Source organism: Phodopus roborovskii, unplaced genomic scaffold (genome assembly GCF_943737965.1).
Source record: "Phodopus roborovskii unplaced genomic scaffold, PHOROB, whole genome shotgun sequence".
Classification (NCBI taxonomy): Eukaryota; Metazoa; Chordata; class Mammalia; order Rodentia; family Cricetidae; genus Phodopus; species Phodopus roborovskii.
This window is the reverse complement of record NW_026126517.1, coordinates 32,957,368-32,977,999: the sequence shown is the minus strand read 5'-3', so window position 1 is coordinate 32,977,999 and position 20,632 is coordinate 32,957,368. Positions and strand designations below refer to the sequence as shown.

At 38.7% G+C, this 20,632-nt stretch overlaps 1 protein-coding gene across 1 annotated transcript in view; it reads left to right on the top strand.

Moving 5' to 3' along the window:
- Peak1 (pseudopodium enriched atypical kinase 1) overlaps positions 1 to 20,632 on the top strand; it is a 48,708-nt gene that overhangs the window by 4,632 nt on the left and 23,444 nt on the right. Inside the window, exon 2 of the mRNA XM_051197520.1 lies at positions 11,600 to 11,787. Within this exon, the coding sequence (XP_051053477.1) occupies positions 11,600 to 11,787 (188 nt within the window). The remainder of the gene's footprint in view (positions 1 to 11,599; positions 11,788 to 20,632) is intronic.

The following is a 20,632-nucleotide window of genomic DNA, read 5'->3' as shown; positions in this document are numbered from 1 at the left end:
AAGTTTTGTACATGTTTTTTACTAAAATGATCCTTTCTCATACCTACAAGTAGTTGTCACTGCTCTCCAGGGAGGAATGGCCTTCTTATCAGTTGATTCTTGTGCTCCCTTTTACATCCTCAGTGATAGCCTGTCATGCTCCAGTTGTAATGTAATGCATGGATTTCAGATTCCTGTTTCACTTAGAAAGGAAGTCACTTAAATAGCACATAGAGTTACCTAGGAGGGAATAGCACATAGCTCTTGCAGATCAATAAATGACTTTACTTCTATTTAAGTATGGCTGTGGTAAATGTATCCAGACCTTGGAAAACAGCTGAATAGTGGTGTAGCCTTTCTTTTGTGACTCTCTCCTATGGCTATACTATATTTATTATATGTGGACTTGAGGCAACCCAACCCCTCCATGTGGCAAATCCCTTAGTATTGAGTTTTTAATTTCTTTATAAAAATGTCCATGAATCCAAATGACACAGTTGATTTGCTTCATCAATGCTAACATTTGACTGTTTCACAAGTTATCCAGAGGGATGTTAAAAACACATTGCCAGGTTCTACTCCCAGGGTTTCCTTTTTTTTAAATATTTATTTATTATGTATACAGTGTTCTACCTACATGTGTGCTATGCCTACAGGCCAGAAGAGGGCACTAGATCTCATTACAGATGCTTGTGAGCCACCATGTGGTTGCTGGGAATTGAACTCAGGACCTCTGGAAGAGCATCGAGTGCTCTTAACCTCTGAGCCACCTCCCCAGCTCCAGGTTTTTTTATTGCTGTTACTGCTTTCTGGGTTTTTTGGGGGGGGGTTGTTTTGTTTGTTTTGTTTTGTTTTGTTTTTTGAGAGAGGGTTTCTATGTGTAGTCCTGGCTATCCTGGAACTTGATTTGTAGACCAGATGGCTTCAGACTCAGAAATCCACCTGCCTCTTTCTCCCAAGTGCTGAGATTAAAGGTGTGTACCACAAGCACTGGCAACTCCCAGGATTTCTGATTCACTTGATCTGAAGAACATCCTGACTTTGAACAGGGTAGTGTTGAATCGTTAATCTTACTACTGTTCTAACAGCACATAAATAATGCCATGATTGGGATACTAAACTGTTCTTAGAGACAAATTTAAATTTTCCCATTTCACAGTGTCCCAGAGTGAATAGAAAAAGAAGTATTTGATAGGTTATTTTTAGCCTTGTGGAAAGTTTAAAGCATGAATATGTATATTGAAAACTATACTCCATTTACTTTTTAAATAATTACCTCATTTACTTGGATTGTCATTGATATTTACTTGAAACAACTTTGAGAGGGAAAATATTACAATCAAATGTCAACATTTGTGTTTCTGGCTTGATGGCAGTGTGATTATTAAATTACCATCCCATGCCTGGGAACACACAGCTAAAAGAAATGAAAATACACTTTTCCTATAAGTAAACGAAGATGCCCAATCTAAACTGTCTGTACAGAATGAAGAATGAAAAATATCCTTATGATGGCTAGACTGCGGGGCCTGAAAGATGAGAAACTTGTAGAGCCTTTCATTGTAGTATTAGACTATTCCTGACATTTATTTGACTGTCCCTAAGACATAAATTGAATATGTGCCAATAGCCTTAGAACAAATAGGGAGAAGGACATTGCTGAAATAATGAACTCGGGTATGACTTTAGCTTTGACTCTCTGGCCCTTCAGTGTATAGGGCCATAGTGATACTTATCATGCAGAATTAATTTGAACATTTCATGAGACAACATAAAGTAGGCTGCCCAGGGCCTGGCATATTAGATGTTTAAAAGCTCCTCTGTCCTCAATGTGGTAAGTGCTCCATGCCCAAAATGATAAAGTAGCACAAAACACCTCAGAAATGAAATTGAAACCAGATGTTAAAGGACAAATAAGAAGGCTGAATGTGGCAGTATGTATCTGTAATTCCATCAGTCAGGAAGCTGGAGCAACAGGATTGTGAGTTCAAAGCCATCCCAGGCCCATTCATCTCTCTCTCAAATACACACACACACACACACACACACACACACACACACACACACACACACACACACGCGCGCGCGCGCGCGCTCGGAGAGAGAGAGATTGTCAGCTAGTTAACAACATTGCAGGCAAAAGAAGGAGAAAAGCAAATAGAAGCAGGTTGTGTGGTTAGAAGAGTAATGAGTAGTGTATTGACAGGTTGATCTCATAGAAGGGAAGAGTAGTTCAGCAGAAGCTAGGGCAGTGGGGAAGAGGAGCTATTAGTCCCAGGTACAACAGGACTTCCATTCAGATGAGTTTTGGTGGTCTATTGTACTGCATGATGACAATAGTTCAGTGATTCTTCATTTAAAATCCATGTAAGATCAAATGGATACCATGTAAAGATCACTGTCTTCACACTGTACTGTATTTGGGTCTTGAATCTATTCCAAAAGATCCCTGTGTTAAATCTGAGTGACCAGCCCATGGTTCTCCTAAGAGGTGATGAAGCCATTGATGGAACCTTTTTGAAGAGAGTCATTTAAGTACATGGCTTTAAAGATAATATCGGGATTCCAGTCTCAGTTTCTCTGTTTCTCATCCCCCTCCCTCTCTCTCCTTCCTCACCCCTCCCTCTTTCCTCCCTCACCCCTTCCTTGCACTATTTTCTCATAAGCAGCTTCTCTGCATATTCCCTCCTTGATATTGTCTTGGCATCAGCTAAACGACAATGGTGCCAAGTTCCAATGGACTGAAACTGTAAACCATGATAAATCTTTTCATCCTTATAAGTTGATTGTCTCAGATTACTTTGTCACAATGACAGAAAACTAACCTACACGGATACGTAGATATTTTACTTTTCACTCTGTTGACCTTTACATTAACAGAGCAGAAACACATCTGGGGAAAACTATTGCGCTCTAGCCCAAACAAAGCTATGACACAGAACTGTGCTAGAAATTTAAAAGGGGAAAAAAAAAAAAAAAAACCTAAGGTTAAGTAGTAAATTTGATTAAATCTCAACCCTTGGTTACTTGTCTTTTGTTTTTTAAGTATGCTGAGATGGAAGTAGACATGTACATTTCAGGGGCATACGGGGCATACCAAGTCCTGGGGAAGTTGCAGTTAAGAACTTCAGCCACTTCTTTTACTGACCATGGAAAGGACAGTTGGCAGACACAAATATATCATTCCCAAGGCGACAAACTATGTTTGTTTTTTTTGTGGGGGGGTATGCAGAGGCAGATGGATCTATGAATTCAAAGTCAGCCTGGATAGCCAGGACTACACAGAGAAATCCTGTCTTGAGAAAAAGAAAGAAAAAAAAAAAGTAAAACAAAAAATTCTGTTCTGAAAAGTTTTTTCAAAGATAAAATGATTCATTTTAAGATGGTTTTCAGTAAGAAGTAATCCTATGCTATCAACTCTTAAGGCCTTGGAAGGAAAGAGTCGGAGAACCTGGAGGCATGTGAGCGAGGGAATAAGACTGAACGGGCAGGAGGATGGCACTCACAAAGGAAACCTGTTTCAGAAAAGGTGTATCTAACGCCCTCAAATCAGGCTGTAGGGATGCCTTTCAGTTCGGGGTACTTAAGTGTAATTTGGAAGAGAGGTCAACTCCTAGTCTTATATATTGCACCAGATGTTTTAGTGATACCTATTTTGTCCAATAGCATCTCTGTAAGGTAGTCATAATTTTTCCTGTTCTGTCCCAAGTCCTCCCTTCTTGTAAATGGCCCGCTGTCCATCTATTTTCTCATACCAGAAAACTGAATTATCTTTTAGGACTAAAAATATTAAATCAATTAAACATCCAAAATACACAACACATCTACTTCTCACTTCTGCATCTACCTGTCTGCGTTGCAGCATCTTTCACCTCATTCACTGAAGTGCTTTTGCTAATTCTCCCTGCCCAATGTCTTGCACTCTTTTTCTTTAGACAGTCGAGTACTCCTAAAGGGCAAACCCCATTGTTCGGCCCCAGTAAAGGAGTCTCTGCATAGACCCCTGCATGCCAGCTTAGTCTATCTCTAACTTCTCACCGCCTTGTTCATAATCTCCTCAGAATTTTAGCTTTCTGTTTCTCAAACATGATGAACATGACCCTTTGGTTGGCCCCTTCATCATAGGATAATATACCCTGTAGAATATTGTATAAAATGACTGAGTTTATGTAAGGGGTAAGATATAAAGAGATTCTCTCTTGTGACAAAGTTGACAAAATGTTTAGACTTTTCGATTATCACAGCCAAGAAGGCAGGAAATACTAGAATTGCCCCTACTGTGTACTTAGCTCTCTACAACAGAAAGAATTGTCTTGCTCAAAACCTGTCAGTAGTGCCACTTTTGAGAAACATGGCTTAGAAAAGATACATGATAAATACTACAAATACTACGTAAGCTTTGGCTGCTATTATTACAATTGTTGCTGTTATGAGGATAAACCTTCCTCTTATTGTCATTGGTAGATGTATATTTAAGCCCTGTGCCTAGCACTCAGTAAATGTAGAGGTGATTAGTATTAGGAGGACAAATATCTATAAACATTCTATACAAGAGCAGCTTCTAATTGAAGAAATACTTTTGCAATGTAAACAATTACTCTTTTGGGCTTGTTTAGGGTTTTTCTGTAATCATTATTACTTCATATTTCTTTTTTAATTTATCCATTATTTTTATTAGTTTTTAAAATTAATATAGTAATGAATTTCATTATATTTTCTTAGTTTGCTCTTGTTGGTCCTCATCCCCAGTTCTCCTTCCCCTCCTTCTCCCCACAGTGGTCCCTCCTCTACATTTCTGTCACCTATTGCCCTCTTTTTCCTCTCCCCTCTTAACAGCTTTGCCACACCCCCATGGCCTTGTTCCTTGCTTCATGAACTATACCTCACCCCCCTTCCGTTTCAATTAAAGCAATTTTCCTTTCAGAGCACTCTTACAATCAGGCATTTACTGGGTCTGTACAACGTACACGCCCCTACACACCGCTTACCCTATGAAGAGAAGAACATGGGCATCAGAATTGGACAGCATCCCTTTACATTCCCACACTGCCACCTCTCTACTCAGGTATTCTCGAACCATTTGCTTCTTCCTCAGTTTCCTCCTCTGTGAAACGAGAGGAATTGCCACTATGTCTTGACATTTTGGTGAGTTAAATGGAAAGTACACAGCGTACGCAGCACTGAGTAGAAGTCTGTTCCAAGTGGTTGTAGGTCTCAGTCAACACTCATTCCTTCATTCCATCTTTACATGTACAAACTCCTCTCCCCGCTGACTCATGGAGCAAAGGAAGGTAAGAGTGAGGGGAGACCGGGCAGCAGCGGCACACACCTTTAATCCCAATACTCTGGAGGCAGAGGCAGGAGAATCTCTTGAGTTCGAGAACAGTCTGGTCTACAAAGCCATTTCCAGGACAGACTCCAAAGAGAAACTCTGTCTCGAAAATCAAAAATAATAATAATAATAATTAATAAAAATAAGAAGAGTGTGCTTCTGGGCATGTGGAGACAGTCTAGGACACCATGTCCTCCCTAGGCTAGTATCCTTGGTGAAAGCTGAGCATTCTCTTCATTCTTCTCTATATTCTTTTCAGAGAATATATGTGTCTCTCTCAACCCATTTTTCAAAAGCAAACCAAGGCTGAAAGGGGGATTCTGAATAATTTCTACAGTTTTGAGAATGGCAATCTTATTTTAGTGTTCTTTTCCAAAACTGATTGATCTGCTGTTAATTTGCACAGATGCCATTCTGACTTTGTATTCCACAGGATTTAAAAACTGTAACTTTACTTAGTTTTATGAAGGTGATTTACAATGGCCTGTGTTCTTACCTGCTGTGCTAGCATGCAATCCTGTGCTTTGAAAACATTTTAAATAGCTATCACATGGTTTTTTGTTTGTTTGGTTTTTGGTTTTTGGTTTTTTTTTTTAAATGAACCCTGTGCAGTGTCAGAAATGAGAGCCTATTTCAAGACTACAGTATCCCATGTACACTTGGTGTGCACACAGGAACTCCTTGTGTTTGACCACATCCTATCTCAGAACCTTATCCTATCTCAGTTAAAGGTTAATCTCAGTTCAGGATAAGAAGTTTGGCAGTTTCAAAGGCTACAGAGGCTTAGTGCAAAATTGGACCTACTAGATAGTGATCAACAGATATGTTTTCTCATCTGAGAAAGCCAGTAATTGGAAAATTTGGCAAAATCAAGTTGATGACTTGGAAACCAAGGTAGGATTAAGAAATGTCATCATAGTGGGGGGTCCTACAGGTGGAAATACAAAAAGAAATAAATCCCCCCACACATTCCTACTAACAGGTTTTAAAGGGTCATTATGGCTGTCCTTGATGGTCGATGCTGATTCCACTTCTGCAAAGGCCATAGTCCCTCAAAACCTTAGATGTAAATAGTTCAGGGGATCATGAAACATTTCTTCTGATTCTTTCTGATGTTCACATAGAGACTGCTGAAGAGAGCTGGCCAATAAAATGTAAAATGCTGCTTGCCCAAGAGACAGTCTGTAGAATTCTGATTTCATTTACTACCCCTTCTGAAGCTGAACAAAGGTGGTTGAATTTGAAACATAAAGTTGAACTAAAATTATGGAAATATTTAGATGCAGAAAGGCCTTTAATCTGTTCTGATGGGAAATTTGATCTGCCTTTTAAAAGGTACATTCAGACATTTAACAAATTTTTTACAAAAATATGTCTTGAACAAATTTGCCAGGAAAAAAGATTATTTCATTTGATGCTATAATGATTAAGCCTACCACCTGGGCAAAGCAAGCAAGCTTTCGCATGAGAGATCGTTTCTATAACTTTGAATTATGTATGAACATTGCAGACTGATGAGATTTAACTGTCAAGGGATTTATTTAGGTAACAGACGAGTCTGTAGCAACTTATCTGTTTCTTTTGAACACCTTACATTCATCCTGCAAATTCAGAAGAATAATCTCTGTAGCAAATATGACAGTTTTTAAGTGTTGGGTCAAACATATCAAGTTACAATGAAAACCTAGGCTTTAATGAAAAGTTGGTTAAAGATTTTCAGCATAGTCACCCCTTAGGATCTTCTAGGGTTTGGTTTCAAGATTTTCTTGGATACAAAAACAAAATCCTTGGATGCCTAAGTCTCTCTGTAAAATGATGCAGGGTTTACTCTACATATAACCTCTTGGAGACAGTTTTGTCTTGCTTGTGAGGCAGAATCTGGCCAAGTAGCTAGGTGACCCTTACATTCACTATGTAACTCACTCTAGCCTTGAACTCTCAGTTCAAGTCCTGCTTCAGCTTCCTGAGTGCTGGTCTTACAGAAGTGTCCCGCCATGCTCTTTATAGGCTTTAAATGATTTCTACATCACTAATCATAACCTAGTCCAATGTAAATATTTGACTAGTAATTTTCTGTTTTGTTTGGGGAATAATGAGAAGAAAATAAAGTGTATGTTTTCATTATTGATTCAGGTTGGGTTTTTTTTTTTTTTTTTTTTTTCCCTGAATGTTTTCTATCTGAGGCTATAGGACCCAAGAACTAGCTGTGCAGTCAGATTTGTATTATCTTCCATTATGAATGTAGAATGATTCCTGGTGGTGACAAAGAGGCTAAGTCATTCTGACAGAACCTGAAGATTAAGGATTTATCTCATTACCATAGTTATTACAGACTTTCCACCTTCTGCCACAGGACTAGAAACTCTTTCAAAGGAATTTAAAAAGCAGAATATAAAAAGCTCCAACATCTTCATGGGCCATTCATTACTTAAACATAGTTTTGTTTTATGAAAATGAACATGAAATTTACTAATCTCGAAAAAATACCTCATTGGTCAGTATTTTACTGTTTCAACAATTGTCATCATGTAAGATTCTCAAGTTATATTCCTTATTATTTTCATTTTGTAGAAATTTTCCCACTTGTCTCTTGAATGAAATGGGGGAACTTTCATCATTTCTGTTGTCTCCTTCCTCATGGTGCCATTTGTTTAGAAGATCAAAGTGACAGGAAAACAAACACCAGCTTCTAATTTCCACACATGTTTTCCATCACCTTAAACATCTCCCAGTAAAATGTTGGTGAGGCATTTTGTTAGGAGATAAAGCCTGTATAGAGTATCATGTTAGAATTTGAGAAGATTTTCTGATTATTTGGATCATTTATTCTCTTTAAAAATTATCTCAATTTTTTAATAAAATTAATGTGCCCATTCCGAGATCAGGACAAGGGCTTTCTCTTTTCTTTCCTGGCAGTTTGTTCCTGCTATCTCAACTCTTTCAATTTTTAGTCTTCATGTTACTACCTACACTTCAACTCTTAGAACAACCTCCCTTTTCCCCTCTCTTTTATTATTTTAATAATACAAAGGGCTGTTCTTCTGCCAAGCATTAAGACATGACATATCATTGATGCACTTTTTAAAGTTCTTATTCCTTCTGAGACTGTCAGCGTAAATGCGGATTAAACATTTCAGCATCCATTTGCAAATTCATAACACTTTTGAATAGATTTTTATAGTTGATAATTATTTTAACTGGAAACCTAGTACACCAGTGCATTCATTTAAGAAGTGTCTGTGAAAACTAACCTGGAATACAGGCTGGGCTACCCTAGTCCTCAAAGGGTTAATAAATATAGCTTTCACTTGCTTAGCTCTGCCTAGGTAATTTGGCACATTTCCAAGACCCAACCCCTATAGTAAAGGTCAAGGTGCAGTGGGTGTTACTGAAGGATTCAAGTGTCTTGGTATAGCTTGTGCAGCTTGGAACTCTTCAGAGCTCAGTGGCCTCTGCTCTATTGGTTTCAGAGCATGGCTAACAAACTTGAAGAGACCCTGTGAAATGTCCTTCAATGGGGAGTTGTGTGAGTGAGTTCAGTGGGTGAGTCTTTGATACTTCTTGCTTTTTAGCATCTATGTTTTGTTTGTCCACACTCTTAGAGCAAAGTTCTGTATTATGTATGTGGAGCAGACCCAGAGATTCCAGCGGTTAACAGCAATCCACTCTTAAAATGGTTTCACAGTAGCTGATCCCCAGCACCAATATAGAAAAGCTGGCATGGCAGGCACAGGACTATAACCAGAGCACTGGATGATGCAGCACATCTGGCCTAAATGGTGAGCTCAAAGCTCAAAAGATATGGTGGAGAATAGTAGAAAAAGACAGTGAACATCAACCTCTGGCTTCCATAGACACCTGCGCAAGCAAATGCATGCTTCATATGTTCATGTGTGCAATGTATAAATATACTAACTTTAAGAAAAAGGACCAAAAGCAAGTTCAGAGCTTAGGGGACCCTAAAAGCTTGTTTGGCATTGAATCCAGGACCTAGGGAATGCTAGATAGTCACTCTCCCACAAGCTATCCTCAGCCCTTTTTAAACTTCTTTTATTCTGAGAGTCTTGCTGAGTTGATCAAGCTAGCCTTGTCCACTGGTGCCCAGACAGGCCTTGAATTGGAATCCTTTTGTTTTAGCCTCAGAAGTAGCTGAGATTACAGACCTGTACCACCAAATGCAGAGGGGGCCAGCAAGTCCTGGGGCTTTCCTGTGCCTCCCCAGTGCTGGGCTTACAGGCACATACCTCCTTGTGTCCAACTTTTTATGAGTTCTGGGGATCTGAATACATGTCATTTTCCCTATACAGTAAATACTATACCAACTGTGTGGTCTCTCCAGCTCCCAAGCTTTGTAAGGAATCTTTATGTGTATCATTAGAACATACATCAACAGCAGACAAGGGAGTAGTCTGAAGGAGTACCTTCTTACCAATCCTTTATTATAAAAATATAAGACTTGAAATGTGCTGGCTACACAACTTCAGAAATACTCTTTCCAAGCCAGCAGAGCCAGGGGTCTTTCTTTATACGAGCAGTGTGCAGTGAACTGTAAGTTCCATTATGGGCTCTAGCTCCTGGGGATAGGAGAGCTGGGAGCGAATTTCTCCAGCAGCAGTCAGCAGGGCAGTCTGTGTAAAAACGCTGCCTTAGTCATCAAGGCAGAAATGAGGCCTTCCACACAAAGCTGATTTCTCATGACATGGACAGCATCAGGAGACAGTAACAAGAGAGCTCGGCTTCCATGCCTCAGTAAAGACAAAGTGAAGTGACACTTCCAAGACACTCTCAGGCACCACTTCACGTCAAGACTGGATATTACTGAGTAGTTATGCACATACTTAAAGAGAAAGAAAATATTCTTTGCCAGGCAAAAGTTAATAGAAACCATTTCTAATTTCAAGGCAGTACATATAAAGTGACGAGAAAAATATCATCCCTCCTTTGAGAGGAAAAATGTTAAAACTTCAACATCCTACTTCTACAGTCAGATGTAGTGGTTCCCTAGAAGGATAGCTGGTATGGCCAGTCAGTGAGCTCTAGTCAGGGACTCTGTCTCAAAAAAGTAAGAGAAATAATTGAGGACCCTCAATGTCATCCTCTGTCCCAAACACATGCACTCATACATGCAGCCACCACCCCAAATGCTTCCTACCCTTATTTCTCTTTGCCCATAAAAAAGTCAAGAAGAATATGGTGAGGGTGTGATAGTCTCCAAACACTTCTCAGACTCTGAAACCTTCCAAGATACCTGATTTGAATGTATTTTATTGACCAGCAACATGGGGTTTGCTGGCAGCCATTTTATGCTCCAACAGTTAGTGACCATTTGAGCCCTTTGTACTTCATGACCACAGAACTAACATAGTTTAGGTAGGGAGTCCGGAGAGGGAAGAGTTATCTGAAAGTAAATGAGCTGGCAGTGGTTGAAAAGAAATATACTAATTCATATTCATAACTGAGATTAGCCAAAGGGTTAAACTTTCCTTTCCATGTGACTTCCCTCCTGTACCCATGTAGATGATGCTTCTTTCTGCCTGGCATTTCAACTTACCAAAACAGTGACATCTTTATTTGCATACCATAAACACAGTTTTATTCCTAATTTTTTCTGAACACCTCAATAAATATTTTAACATGTAGCAAATATTATGTGGTAAGTAAAGTAAATAAAGAGTGACATTTTCTGTAATAGTAGAGTGCTATTAAGTAATGTAATAAATATAGTAAATACACCAGCTGATTTACTAAATTCTTGAGTGTTTTTCTCTTTAGCCAGTTAGGGATTGTTCTTACTATTGTTACCTCTCCTCTTTTAAGAAAATGTAGATTTAGTATGTAGACTTTCATGGGTGAAAGTCTCAGGCTTTCTTTCATTTAATTTTTCTGTTCTTTGCCTGTCCGTTCTCCAGCTCCTTTCGAGTCTACCCTACCTCCACCAGTGTATGAATCAAGGTCGAGCACGAAGATGCTTGGTCTCTGTTCAGCTGATGACCCACTGCTACGGTTATTGGGCTGTTTATTCCCATCATTGGGAAACATGTCTTCCATAAATCTCATTTTTAATATTTATTCATTTATCATTTACTTACTATTCTTTCTAGTTAGCTCTGGCTGCCCAGGAACTTGTTATATAGACTAGGAACTCTGGCCTGGAACTCACAGAGGTCCATCTGACTCTGCCTCCCAAGTGCTGGGATTAAAGGCACACACCATAATACCCTGCCCTATAAATCTAAATTTTAACAAAACTATTAATTCTAGTTTGATGAGCTGTCTGGTTTGTTTCAGTCGCGTGACCCATGAAGTGGCAGAGGAATTTTCCCCTCAGGATCCAAAAACTCTTGTTGTGAGACAAGATGGCACTTCAGTCCCACCAGTGTTACCCCCGCCTGATCTGGAAAGGGAAGAAGAAAAAGATGATGCTTCGGATCCTATAGACCTACTAAACTCCTGCAGTGCAACATATAGCAACTTAGGTAAGTGCAAATGTTACATAAAAACTATTTAAATTTTGCCTTTTTATGAACTGGCTAAATGCTGTATTTCCCTGGAGAATCAAAACTTGTAGTTTTGGAGTTGTAAATGTACATTTACTTCAAAAAAAATATTCGAGCTTTACTAGGTTTATTTTAAATGCCTGCCACCATGAGCCCTGAGCCATATGTTAAAGATGCTTATGTGGTCCCTGCCTTAAAGGAGTCAACCCAAAAGAGAAAGAAAAGAATTTGAATTCAGTGTAATGTGATAAATACAATTGTGGAAACACACAGAGAATATTTTTGATATTACACAAAAGAAGCCTTCCTAGAAATCATTCCTGAGCTGATTTAACTTGTTGTCAGAGGGAAGAAAGAATGTTCCAAACAGGCAATAGGTGAACACAACCGTGGAAATACACAATAACCTGGTGCCACAGCCTTTTAAGGTTGCTGCAATGTGGGGTGTTAGATAAGATGTATTTCAAGTTGAAATCTTAGACCTTTTGTTATTTGTGATAGTGACTCATCAAAATGCTTCAAGAAGACAGATGCCATTTAAGATTTAAAATGGGTACTCATATGCTCTGGTATTTGGTAACAGGTGGTATTGCTGTAGGAGAATGAGAAAATGGAACCTAAGTTAAGATAGGAAGAGAGAACAGTGAACAAGTCAGAGGAGTATTTTAGGGCAAAATAAACACAAGGTAGGATCATGTGAAGAACAGGATTTCTGGCTTGGGTCAAGCAGACTAGAAGTCTGAGTCCTGTCAGGGGAGGTGTTTAGGCAGAGGCTGACAGGCTGTGTCACAGACCTGCTGTAATGGGGAATGTCCAAGGAGGGTTAAGCAGAATTGCTTCAAAATTGTTGCAAAACATCCTCAGATCTCTACTTCTTTCCTCACTGTCTCTCTGGAATTCCCAGTGACTTTTGAATTATTCCCCTCCCTTGAGTTTCTTTACTTCTGGAAAAGGAAGCCTAGATCAAAATAAATTTTTTGGATTTTGTTACTGTTTTCATGCCAATCTCCTGTGGGAAAGAGGAGGTGAGCAGCATGGACAGCCTGCAGTATAGTGTGCCAGTCTGGAAAACACAGGACCCTTTCTTAAAAGCAAATAGGGGCCCGCGGGGAAGCAGGGAAGACAGCTAAGTGGGAAAGAGCGCTGCCACTACAGACATTAAGACCCTAGTTGAAGTCCGCAGTACCCATATAAGAAGCCAAGTTGGGCCACACATGCCTGTAACCCCAGTGCTATGGGAATAGGGCCAGCAAGCTTGCTGGAGTTTCCTGGCTGCCAGCCTAGCCCCAGGTTTTGTGACAGACCCTGTCTCAGGGGAGTAACATAGGTCATTAGAACAGGACACCTGACATAATGGTGACTTTACTCTGCATGGAGATCACGTGGATCACAGGATGAACTGGCCATTGCCAACTTCATTGAACCCAATCTGGATTTCACAGCATGTCTCCACCCAAAACAATTTCCCAAAGAAATGATAGAATATCTCTTTTTATTAAATTTAACATTTTCCTGTTTCTCATATCTATCTTAAAATGCCTTGAAGAAGGATCACTGGTTATCTTTTATGTGGGCATGTCTGACTACTTTATTTTCTTGCTAGAATCGCATGTAAGAAGTTCTACCATTTTTAAAACCCAAGTTAGATCTCCTTTGTTCACTTTGTAACTAAGTACTCTATACATTGCTTTTTTAAAAACTCAATCAAGTCTCCCTTTACTCTATATTTTTGGCTTGCTCCTCTTTCTGTATCCCTACAGCCTAGCACGTTATCTAAAACATTCAGGAGGTGCTAAGAATGTTTTTGAATAAGTGAGGTAAAAATGACTGCTATGTTTGACTTTTGAAGATTCCCAGATGAAAGAAATCTGACTGTTCACAGAAAGTTCATGTAAGAGATTTCAAGTCATAGTTTATATGCTTTATTAATCTGGCTTGATTATTGCACTTAATATATACATTTCCTAATTAAGGAACTCTATGAATTTTCCCTCTGTCTCCTAAGGGTCTCCATAAGAGTGTCCACATTACTTATTTCAGTTACTTTGAGCTTAAAGCTGTACCCTTCAAGCACTAACACAAAACATCTAACAGCATTCTGCCTGTGTTGTCAGTGTTAAAGGTGAAGGGTGGCATTTGTTGTAGTGCTGGTCTTGATGCTGTGGTTACAGAGTGTGCCATTTAGAATGCCAGCTCTTAAGAATATTCAATGCATATTTCCTCAATAAATAGTTAATGAGCAGGTATCATTCCATACACTGTACTGTTAAATCATATGGACCAAAGACTAAAGTATTGCAGTTAAGGGCTGCCAAGATGGCTTAGCAAGTAAAGGCACTCACCACCAAGTCAGACAACCTGAGTTAAATCCCTGGAACACCCATGGTGGAAGGAGAGAACCAGCTATCCAAAGTTGTCATTTGGGCCCCAAACCTATGCACATGTGTATTGTATACAGGTACACGCACGCACGCGCGCGCACACACACACTAAATAAATAAATAATAAATACAGTAAACTATTTTTTAGAATTGCAGTTAAGATTATCTGAAACTAAAATAAAGCTGAAGTTGACAGCTTTGAACATTTGTTTGAGCATTTGTTATACCTCCTATAATTGTAATTAGCATTTGACATAGCTCCTATAATTGTAATTATTTCTATTAAAAGAAATTGTGGATTTTTGTTCCTAAGTTAGTTGCATTCATATTTTAAAATAGTTTCCCATATCTGAGAATTAGTTAAGAGAGTACAGTATTCAAATTACATAGATAACTTACCCCTAAATAAGTGATCTGTGGCTTTAGGAAGGTTTCCTGTGCTGAGGCTGTGTAAACAGGGGGCCTGTCAGCTGCTACACCACTGGCATTTTTTAAAGTGGTCTGTCTATTTGAGAGTACATGCAAGTGGTCCCGGAGGTCAGCCAGTTTTATTATTTGACCTGAAGTTGTTGTACCCCGTGGCTTGCCAGTTGTTGTATATATTTCACTTTGCTCAGTCTGCCCAGCACAGTAAGAACACTTGGCAGATGAGGTCCTTTCCTCCTAGCTCTGGAAGCCTGCTGCAGGGAAACAGTGCTGGCCTCAGCTAACTCAGGGCCCTATTCATCTGACAAAACTGATGAACAGTGGCAGTAGTCTATAAAGTACATATGTATATGTACTGTGTGTGTGTGTGTGTGTGTGTGTGTGTGTGTGTGTGTGTGTGTGTGTGTGTGTGTGTGTGGTTTGGACATGACTCTCTTTTTTCCTTTCTCTTCCCATTCTCATGTATATTACTTACCTTGAGATGCAGGGTAGATTAGGAAACTATACTTTAAATAGGGAGATATGTTCTGTTAATTGGGACTTTAATACTCCCATTTAGCTAACAGCTGCTTAATTCCAACTGACTATAGTTCCATATAAGGTGCGAAGAACACTGTCATAGCATTCAAAGATCTGATCTTCTGGAGAAAAAGACATGAGGCTACCTTCCTTTGACATGAGGCTACCCTTCTGAGTCCTTGTGTTAATTGCCAGTACTGAGGGATTCATGAAAGCTTCTTCCTAGAGGAATCTAGGTCATAAACTCTGCATCTTTTACCAATAGAGCTACTGTAGACTTTTCAGAAGAGGTACACTCAGGATTAAAAACTGGTCCTGGGAGCTGTGTGTGAGATGGCTGGAGGCAGAGATTGGTCAGGAAACCATGCCTTCCTATCTTGTTAGAATAAGGAGCAACTGGTGGTCAAAGGGCAACTCCTATTTAAATGCATCATTATTTAGGGTCCTATGACTTTAATGCTACCAGATCTCAAGCAAACATTTATTATGGTTTGTTTTCAATATGTCTTTAATATTTCCATCACTATAGTGATGTAATTACTATTTTAAGTTTTTCATTTTGTAGTCTTTTAAAATATTTATTTTAGAAATACCTAAATTTCTTGTGTATTTATACCAATCTTACAAGTTATAAAAACCTTCTATCAATTAGTTTCAGGCCTAGTGAATTAGTCTCATTAAATTTTTCCCTTTCTGTTGCATCTTCATCATTTGCTTTGCAGAAAATGACATGATACAGGGCCTTCCTTATCTGTCATTCTGAAGGCACATTTAAGCTAGAGTATAGAGTTTAAAGAAGATGAAAGTAAGGCTTGAGTTTGGTTTAATCAAACATTGTCCAGAGGACCTTTTTAGCTATAGCAAGGCAAGATTTAGAATCGATCTTTTTTTTTTTTTTTTTTTTTTTTTTTTTCTCTCTCCATTTAGAAAGCTGGTATGCCACAAAAATGTAGAGTATGTGGTATTCCGTCTGCTGTTGAAAACTGAGCTGTGGTGTCTGCATCCTGGAGACTTCAGAGGAATGTACAGGATTAAACCTTTAAAATAAAAGCAGCTAAAATAGCAAGCTTTTAGGACATTGACCTAAATGATTGGAATTTGTGTCTGTACCCCACCACCACTACTACTACCCTTTTGGGGAGGAAATAAAGCACAAAAACATAAAGCACTTTGAGATTTAGAAGATAGCTTGACCTACTCACAGGGACTGTAGAATGCTCCTGATTCATTTAGAGTGGCTAAGTTCCTAATTATCTCATGAAAATCCCCTTATCTCCCCATGAGATCCTGTGCTGCTATTGGAGGAGGGAGGCCTGGAATTATTTTATATCCTGCCTGCTACTTTGGCTGTCTCTATCCATTTGGAATAATGACCAGTTCTGTTGGTTTTCTGTTCTTTGGTTCAGCAGCCATTTACTGTACACAAGCTGACTTGTACTACTCGAGATTCAGAAAGGATGAATAAAAACACTAGAAACACTATAATAAAGCAGAAGTGCTGAGAGAAGACAGGAAGAATACAGGATGCCTTCCATTTTGAAGTGGAGAATAGAGGAAGATATCAGTAGAAAAGTTTGACCTGGGCCAAAGACAAAATACACCTTTGCTAAGGCAAAATATAAAGCTAGGGGTTCTGGAGGCTCAGAGGTTAACAGTGTGTATTGATTGCTCTTACCGACGACCTGAGTTCAGTTTCTAGCACCCATATCAAGTGGCTCACAGCCACTAGTAATTTATGCTCCAAGGGGGATCTGATGTCTCTGACCTCTACAGACACTACACTCTTGTAAATACACATATATTTAAATATAAATCTAAAATATTATCAAGAAAAGGACCTGTTAAAAGAACAGAATGTGGATTGGGGTGATAACTCAGCAGTTAAGAGCATCTGTTCCTCTCTCAGAGAACTCAGGTCTAGTCTCCAGCACACATGGCAGTTCACAGCCATCTGTAACTCCATTTCTAAGGTACAGTAACAAGAGTGATTCATGTTGGAGAGTGGCTGAGAAATAGTGGTAGCTAAGACAAAGAACCTTGGCCAGCTTGTAGAAAGTCTGAACTTTATTCCAAAAGTAATGCCAAACTGCTTGTTCAGCCCTCTTCCACCTCCCTAATAAGCACTAAAGAACTGTGTGATACACCTTGCCCTACTTCCCTAATCCTTGGATAATCCTTAAAAAAAAAAAAAAAAAAAAAAAAAGGCACTTCTGGAGCTCTCCATGCTGCTCATATCAACGATTATCACTGGTTTGCCTTATTTGGAAAGATGGATAGAAATGGCAGCCCAAAAAAAACCTTTTCTAGGACCTAGATAAAAGTTGGGTGATGTTTTCTATCTACATCTATCTCTCTACTTACCTAGCCACCCATTCTCAGCCAGATTCTTGCTTGGTCTGGTATATGACACAGTGCCTGCCTGACACTAGTGAACAACCAGTGGGGAATTCAGACTATGACCTCAGAATGAATGAATGTATATGTGAATGAATGATGGGGGGGATATGCACAGCATATCTGAGATTGATCAGTTTTGAGTGGGGATGGACTTCAACCCTCCCCAGAGACAGAGCATTTAAAGATGAGTGAGGAAGACCAGGGATCTAACTCAGCAGCAGAGTATCTTGGCATAAGACACTGGGTTTGTGCTCCAACACCAGAGAGGGAACAAATAACCCAATATGAGAGAAGTGGGAAACTTCAGTCAGTTGTGTGGCTATACCATATATTGTTTCCCATTCATTAGGTGGTAAACATTGGTGTTGTTTCCACTTTGGTGCTGTTTTTTTTTTTTTTTTTTTTTTTTTTTCTCATTTTACATTAGGTGTTAGAACTAACCATTGCCCAAGTCAAGGACAGAACCATTTATATCTGTCATCAAATTTGTCATATTTCTGAGTAAGATATAGCTCAGTGATAGAGCATGCCTGAGATCCTGGACTTGATTCCCAGAAGTGAATAATAGAGAGTTTTATAGTTTTAGCCCTTACACTTAGATCTTGTTATGCATTTTAGTTTATCTTTGTGTATAGTGTGAAACAAGAGTCCAACCTTGATTTTTGTTTTTGTTTTTTTGCATATGTGGATTCATTTGTCACAACCCTGTTTTGTTCTTTCCTCCATTGAATTGTTTGGACAAACTTTGTCAATATCAGTTGACCCCTTAACATAAATGTTCCTTTCTGGCCTCTCCAAACCATTTCCATTCATCTATATCTTCTCTCTTATACTAGGTACTACACCATCTTGATTACTATAATTTTGTAATGAGCTAAGACTATTTGTGGCCACTCCTAAGCTGTTTATGTTTCCATGTGAATTTTAGGGTCCCCATATCAATTCTGCAAGAAATCCAACTGAGATTTTTATAGGGATTACATTAAATCTGTAGGTCAATTGGGGAGTATTCCTATCTTAACAATATTAAAGTCTCTGATCCATGAGCTTAAGTGGACTGCATAAAATTAGTCATTTTAATAATGTGACTGATTTTTAATAACATAACTAATTTCCATTTATCCTGGTACTTTTTAATTTCTTTCAGTGATATTTTATAGTTTTCCACATACAACTCTTGCTTAATTAAATTTATCCCTTAATACTTTAGTATTTGCTATAAATAGGGTTATTTTCTTAATGTTGGTTTTAGACTAGTCATTACAATTGATTTTTGTATAGTAACCTTGTATCTTGCAGTCTCACTAAACTGATAATATTCCTTTCCTCATTTTGTTTACAGCAAGTTCTCATGTAGTTCACACTGGCCTCAAACTTACTGTGTAGCTGAGGGTAGATTTGACTTCTTGTTCCTTCTGACTTTGTGTTTCAAGTGCTGAAAATAGAAGTATATTCCACCACATTCAATTCTGTTGCGTGCTAGGAAATGAACCCAAGACTCCTTGTATGCTAGGCAAACACTCTACCATCTGAGTCCTGGCATATCACTTCTGATAGATATTAATATGATTCCTTGGGCTTCCCAAAATACAAGATTGTGTCATCTATACATAGGATAGATTTACTTCTTTCTAGTCTGGATGTTGTTGTTGTTGTTGTTGTTGTTGTCACTATTCCCAAATTTCCATGGCTAATACTCAAGTATAGTATAGACTAATAGAAGTCCTTGTATTAATGACATTAGGAAGGACGCACTAGACTCTTGTCATCAAGTATGATGTTAGCTCTTGGTTTGATATAGAAGCTATCAGGCTGAGAATGTTCCCTTCTGTCACAGATTTGTTAGGTGTTGTCATGGAAAGGCATAAGATTTTATCAGATACATTTTCTGTAAATTTAGAATATCATGTGAGATTGTTTTTTCTTTTGTATTTTGTTAGCATAATATACTGATTAATTTTCAGATGTTAAACCAACCTTGCATTGTTTTGATAAACCCAGTTTGTTATGACATATTATTATGTTTAAAGTGTTGCTAGGTTCTATTGCTAATGTCATAATGGTTTTGGTTTTTTTCACTTATATTCATAAATAATATTAATCTTCAGTTTCTTGGATGTCTTTGGTTTGGTTGTCTAGATAATATTACTTCTACAAAATTCAAGGTAGAATTCCATCTTCCCTTCTACTTTTTGAAAGAGCTTGCAAAAGCTTGGTAGTAATACTTTGGTTTAATTAATATTAAGCATTTGGTAGAATTCATCAGTGAATCCATCTGTTCCTGAGCTTTTCTTCATGAGAATTTAATTAGTTATTTAGCTAACAAAGGTCAAACCCAAGGGCTTGTGCATGCTGGGGAAGCACTGCACTAAGCCAAATCCCAGCTGAAAAATCTTAAAAACCTATGCTCCCTAAGGCTATATAGTCTCTGCTTATTCCCCACCACACACTGCACCCTGTCCCTCCTTTCCCCCATCTGGACCCACCCCCCCCCACTCCCTTGTACATTCTCTCTGTATATTTTTGTGTTTAATGCAGCTTTCTTCCTTGTAAAACTACTGCTATATGCTGTTAGTGGAGAAAGGAGAGCCTTCAGTTTGCTGTACATATGTGGTAGATAGTAGTTCATTTAAACTAGGTATTCTTAAACAAAGTACTTACTATATGTAAGAAATGGAATGAAATTATAATCACTTGGTATTTCTTCAAGGACATGGTTTTGACTAAATAAACCATTGCTTTACTTATTAGCATCTCAGAAGCATCTGTATTTGTGACCTTACTCATGCTGTGACAAAAGCAGATCATGGAGGAAAGGTTCTTTTGCTCACAGATTAAGGGGACAGTCTGTCATGACAGGGAAATCATGGCAGTAGAAATATAAGGCAGCCTTGCATCTGTAGTCAGGAAGTCAAGAGAGATGAATGCTGGCATTCGGCTCACTTTTATTTTATTCAGTTCAGAATCACAGCCTGAGGTGTGGTGCTGCCCACATTTGGAATGATTCCTCCCATCCCAATTATCCTAATACAGAAATCCACAGATGTGTTCAAAGGCTTCTAGGTGATTCTAGATGAGATCAGGTACATAGTAGTAACCTC